The 5,768-nt window shown below is 42.5% G+C and overlaps 1 protein-coding gene across 1 annotated transcript; it reads right to left on the bottom strand.

Moving 5' to 3' along the window:
• Positions 1-1,285: 1,285 nt before the first annotated feature.
• On the bottom strand, positions 1,286-4,580 carry LOC115681789 (indole-3-acetic acid-amido synthetase GH3.17-like). Its single transcript, XM_030605864.2, has 4 exons — positions 3,921-4,580; positions 3,727-3,828; positions 2,779-3,611; positions 1,286-2,192 (listed from the first exon to the last, which is right to left on the bottom strand). The coding sequence occupies exons 1-4, from the start codon at positions 4,208-4,210 to the stop codon at positions 1,585-1,587; spliced, it is 1,833 nt and encodes a 610-aa protein (XP_030461724.1). The 5' UTR covers positions 4,211-4,580; the 3' UTR covers positions 1,286-1,584.
• Positions 4,581-5,768: the final 1,188 nt, after the last annotated feature.

Here is a 5,768-nt window from a genome sequence, read left to right as displayed (position 1 = left end):
CTTGTCCAAATATCTTCAGGATTTTCAAAAGAAATCAATGTCAAGCGAGAGTTCGTTGTCTCTTAATGCATGATGTTGCTGATCCCAACACAGAATATTTGTAACAGTTGCATCAATTATTATTCGGTACGAGCCTACAGTTCGTCGAATTTAACATTTAAATTTTCATATCGACCGTAACAAGCGTGATGATCACTTTGTTGGATGGTATTTTGTTTGTTTCTCCATACATAGATGCACAGAACATATTCTCACCGATTTCATAGTTCCAAACAAGAACTTACAGATAATCCGCCTTATGAATTCATTGCATGCGTCATGCATGCAACTGCATATCCTGTTTCGTCAGTTTTCGGGTTGTAGCAAACAACGGCTAAAACCAGACGATTCATTTTCATTTCTTTTTTCCAAGAAAACCGCACGTATAAAGTTGGGCCATGCATTTTATTCTCAACGTATAATTTATAAAAGGGAAGAGAGAGAGAGAGATAAGGGCGGAGACAAAAAGAGAGAGGGTCCAAATTTACTGTGTCCGGGCGGAAAGCTGGAGGAGGTGGTTATGGCCACATGCTCTGCCATAAATGCAAGTGTTAGAGAGAGAGAGAGAGAGAGAGAGAGAGAGGATGAAGCCAAAGATGCAGGATTGATTGATCATGTGAGTGTGTGTTGATGGATTTATCATATGTGATTGCATGAACAGTGCATGTTGTCCCCCTTGGGTTGCCCTCGTTGTCTCCTCCTTGCATTCACGTCCCATGCTTCACGGATCTCACTCCTCTCATTTTCTTTATGTCCCTTGTCCTCGTGGCCACACCATGACCTTCTCCATCACTCCCGTGTTATCCTTTTCTCTTTTTCCTTTTCCTTTCCCACCTCCTTTTTTTTTGTGTGTTTTTCTCTGATATCGACTGCCATGACAAAAATTTCGATCTTTACAGACAACGTTAACGTCATCAGAAAAAGTGCTCTTGTCCAGAATTATTATGACTTTTTTTTTTTGCTAGAATTATTATGACTTGCGTAAGTTGTATTCTGTTAATGGTGGTCCATACAGACCCATTTAAATGCGACGTGTGGTTAAATTATATACGTGCGCGTTATAAACGATTGTTTCTTTAGGATTGCCGGTCATGCTTGAAAATGCCCCTGTAAAGAGTCTTGGACCAGTCTTTCTTGCGAATAGTTTTGAGAATTCAAATGTTGTAGGCCAAAACAGTTCAAGTCACTTCTTAGTGAAAAGTGATGTCGAAGCACATGAGACACTGTAGATTCAATTGGCACAGGCTAAGCAGAGAAAAACACATGTTAACATATAGTCATATGAAGTCTGTCCCAGATCCAGCAATAGTGCACAGAGCGAGTGCTTGTACAAAATCATCACATCAACATGACAAAGGGGTACTCTTGGCAACAAGCCACCCCCAACAACAGACCAATATCGAATTAGAAAAGGCGAGTAGAGAAGGGGAAAAAATGATAAAACTTTCACTACCGCGTAACTGTTTCTCAATTGTCCTCGTCAGAGATGAGCAGGAGAACCTGTGAAACCTATCAAACCAGCACGAAGAACCTGAAAGGAACTTCTCACTTGGCGACATTAACCTCCATCTTGTAAGGCTCCCAGAAAGGGACCTTCTTGCTGAAGAACCTCCCCGCCACCCTCGAGTCCAAGATCTTTAGGGCATCCTCTGATTTCATGCACCTGGGTGTCTTGTACTGGTTCACTGAGGACCCCTGTGACACACAATAGTCCATCAGTGCATCAAATGTCCCATGCCTCACCACCCTAATCTCTAATGCCCCAATGGACTTGTCCTTGGCCCGGCACCGCCGGTACACGTAGTCCAGCGACTCCTCGACCCTCGAGCAACACTCCTCCATGATCTCACCATCGAGCCCCATAAGCTCGCTGTTGATAATGTTGTTGCCCTTGGCCTTGAGCTCCCAAAAGAGCACGTAGTGGCCCGGCAGCGACGACGCGTCGGGGTAGCTAGTGTACTCGGTCAGCAGGAACCCCAGTGGCTCCAGCAGCTTCTTCGCCTCCATGACCGCCTTGAGCAGGTCCTCCTCGCTGGTCTTGTCAGTGTCAATGCTCAGGACGACATTCTGCCGTTGCACAAAACGGAACTGGGGAGCATTGTTGTAGAATCCGGTCACCATTAGTATGTCGCCGACCCTATATCTGTACAGGCCTGTGGAAGAGATTTTTACAGGCATTTTGAGAGAAATGTTGAATTTAACCGATTCTTTAGTTACAATAATCATTGACTAATTCTCAAAGAACGGGGAGATTTTAGATCAAATTTATCGGAAGATTTTATGTGTTGCATGTGACCTTAGGACATGAATATGGGATTTCCAATGTAACAACCCATTAAGCTGGTGTTTTCAATGCTATATATCCTGTTCAAAGTTTGAAGTTCCCAAAACATGTGCATGTGCATGCTGGTTCAAAATTTGCACTCTTAGAGTAGCAAAAAAATATCATCCAACTGGGATCTTTATAGACTTGTGCATTGCATTTAGCACATGGAAGGTTGGGTTTAGAAGCCAGAAAGTGTTGTTGCACATTAATTCATGCTTTATGCTGTGTCCTGCATTAGATCAGCGAGGCTTTCAATGGTGACAGTTGTGGTGGTTAATTAAATTTGCACTACAAATGTATACCTAACAAATTAACGAAAAATCAGAAATAGAAAGCTGGCTAACTGAATAGGGACTTTAAGTCATTAATACTTTCAAAAGAAGAAACAGATCTGAAGAGAGAAAAGAACACACCTGTAAAGGTTGTGACAATGATCTCGTAATATTGACCAAGCTTCACATCCACGAGATCAACGGTCTCTTTTACGGAATGTGAACCAGAATTGCCGTTGCATTGAACCTCTTGAGTTGTTTCGCCGGGGCTTTTCTCCACGGGCAAGAACTCGAAGTAGGCCATGTTCGGTAGGAGGGTGTACGAGACATCCGAAGGCTTGCTCAGTGGATTGAAGTTGATCCCGAAGTAGCACTCCGAAGAGGCATACATTGTGGAGATCAGAGGGAGCCCACCACTGTAAAACTCCAGAGTTGGGATGTATTGGGCCATAGACCCTGTAACTATGACCTCAATGTACTTTGTTCTCGGCCAAATCTTCTTAATTATGCCTTCCCAAGATTCTCCTCCGCACTCTTTCTCGAGTGAATTGGCTAAATCCGGATTGGGCATTCTGAGGATCGAGGAGACAGAGCTCCTGCAACCCGGGTCTGTGATCCAATCGCTGATTTGACCTGTTCTAATGTTTGAACATAATTCTCTCCAAAAGTCTTCCAAGAACTTGATGGCCCTCAAGAAAGCGGAAGCGAATACTGCTCCCACTCGGAGAACCTCGTCCCGTTGTACCAATCCACAAAGCAATTGGCAGTACATGCTTTGTTTGCTGTCGGAACACAAAATAGTCTCGTCAGGGCTAGTGTATACATTGTACCTGTTATAAGGCCTATTCCTGAAGTTGTCGCTCTTGTAGTAACTTGTCAAGACAGGTCTGGCCCTTAAATTAGAGGGAGTACTGATCTCCGGCTTGATAAAAAGAAGGTACATCCCCTTGCCTTGGTCCAACCCATCGACATACCTGAAAAATTAGCGGGAATATAGCACACCGTTTTGAATTAGGATTTCACTGTTACATTCAATTCCTTTCAAGAATTTGAGTCAGAAAAGAACATATGACGATAGAATTATGGTACTTGTTCATCACGGGCACAAGGAGGTTGTAAAAGAATGTCTTTCGATCCAGGTCTTCTGCGGTTGAAGGCATCATTTTAGGCTGCCCGCCTGAGGTTCCCGAGCTGTGAGAAAGACAAACATGCGCAATACTTAGTTCAAGAAAATATGCTTCAGTAAAAGCCAAGAACAGATAACAGGAGAAAACTTGGTATACCTTGTCAATAGCTCAGTGATCGGTTGGAATGAAATAATCTCGGATTGTTCCCCATTGGCTATCCTCTCGATATATGGCTTGATGTCCTCATAATTCACCACGGGAACTTTCTTTTTGAACAGTTCCTTATCGACGAGGCCTTCCAGGAAGCCACTGAGGTACTCCGTCCGAGCATTCTGCATTAGGATCTCGTTCAACACCTGTCCCTGAATCTGATTTGCATCCGTGGTGAGATCCTCCAGAAGCTTCAGGCCAGCTTCGCTGTCGTTCGGGTCAAAGTTAAGCAACATCCTCCCGGCAAAGTTGCTTTTCAGGCAGTACTCTAGTGGCGAGCACCTTTGGAATAACAGTTTGGCAAACTCCTACGATTCTGTCATTCCTGGGGTGTTTATAGTGAGGGTCCTGAAGAGCCACACTTTCGTTTTCGCAAAACTGAACTCAAAAGGCGACCACACCAGCTGAAGCACAGCTTGTATAAGCTAACTTATGAATTCTCTCATATTTAACAGTCACTTCTCTGCCTCTTTCCCTCTCTCTCTTTCTCTCTCTCTGTCTCTGTGTGTGAATTGGACCATGTTTCTGAGTAGCTGCTGATTGAGGGTTTTGAGAGAGGAAATGATTTAATATAACAGATTTCTTGATGGGATTTTTTGGAAGGTTTTTCATAATTTCAGAAATGGAGGAGAGAAGAAAAAGAAATATCCATCTGAAGCCACGCAGATGCCACAATATGCTAATGCTAGGGGGGTGAAGAAGTAGAGAGGCTATGAAGGTCCTACACACGTGGCCTTGTCTGGTAAGCCGTGATTTAGATGCAACCCCATCATTGGTCAAAGCCCCTACAAGTGCCTACTCTTTAGCCCAATAAGGACAAAAAATGTGCACTGTACAGTTTCAAGCCCAATAGTCATGTACTTGTTTTGTTTTTTTTTTTTTCTCTGTTGAGATAAACTTGAAGAGCAAATAAAGTATTCGCTCATGCATGACTCCTTTGCTTGGTCTTCCCACTGACACAAAAGTTAAGAAAAGGGAAGAAAGAATTAGAAAAATGATTAATAATCAAAGATAAAAGCTGTGCTTTTTGTTGCACAAGAAATCCAAAATCCAAGTGACCTCAAGAAGAGCATAACACAGTTTAATCATATTCGCAATCATGGACGAACTTAACCTCATTTAGCAATCACTTCAAAAGACGGCATCTGTGAGTTGATCACAATTCCCCTACAAAATGATTGATTCTAATAAATTATACGTTGGAATTTCGAAGAATCTCAATCTTTGATCGATTCGATTCCCCATGTGTTATCACAATGTCGTGTAATTGCTACACAAAATATCCTCTCGTTTTCTAGCGCAATTCACATGCATGATGTGCATGATGTTACAGTACTCCTCTTCCATGACCTAACTGAGATTTCAGTTATAGACAAAATGTGTCTTGAAACAAAATAGGACCTGTTTGGCTAATTCTCCAGCAGACAAGCGACTGTCTGCAACAATATGGAAGCTTCCAACTTCAGGTATGAGCCGATACCCACTACGAAAGACTTTGTGTCCCTAAGAAAATGAAAGCGATCTAGCTCTTGACTTCACATCTTCTTGCTTAGTATTAATAAACTCTCAAGTCACCACTTGATTACTCATGAAAAACTCCCAGGAGAGCTTTCTTTAGCCCCAACTAATAGCAAAAAGCGACTTCCAAAGAACACAGCTGTCCATTGATTAAAATGCTCAATTTAAAAAGGAAGAAGAAGAAAATTATTCCTACTTACACTAATCTTGTCAGTTATGCAGAGCCCAAAACAATTTGTTTGTTGCTTTTTTAACCTTTTTTGGGGATCCTGACTT

The sequence above is a fragment of the Syzygium oleosum genome, unplaced genomic scaffold, assembly GCF_021117445.2.
Source record: "Syzygium oleosum isolate NSW1041296 unplaced genomic scaffold, Sole_v2.1 Sole_v2.02, whole genome shotgun sequence".
Classification (NCBI taxonomy): Eukaryota; Viridiplantae; Streptophyta; class Magnoliopsida; order Myrtales; family Myrtaceae; genus Syzygium; species Syzygium oleosum.
Note: the sequence above shows the minus strand (reverse complement) of the source record. Positions and strands in the feature narration are given on the sequence as shown.

Excerpts from the sequence above, each read along its gene's own strand:
- LOC115681789 (XM_030605864.2), bottom strand. The coding sequence starts at position 4,210 with ATGTTGCTTAACTTTGACCCGAACGACAGCGAAGCTGGCCTGAAGCTT. Across the intron at positions 3,829-3,920 it reads ATCACTGAGCTATTGACAAG|CTCGGGAACCTCAGGCGGGC; the intron begins GTATACCAAGTT and ends TCTTTCTCACAG. Across the intron at positions 2,193-2,778 it reads CATTGTCACAACCTTTACAG|GCCTGTACAGATATAGGGTC; the intron begins GTGTGTTCTTTT and ends TCTCTTCCACAG.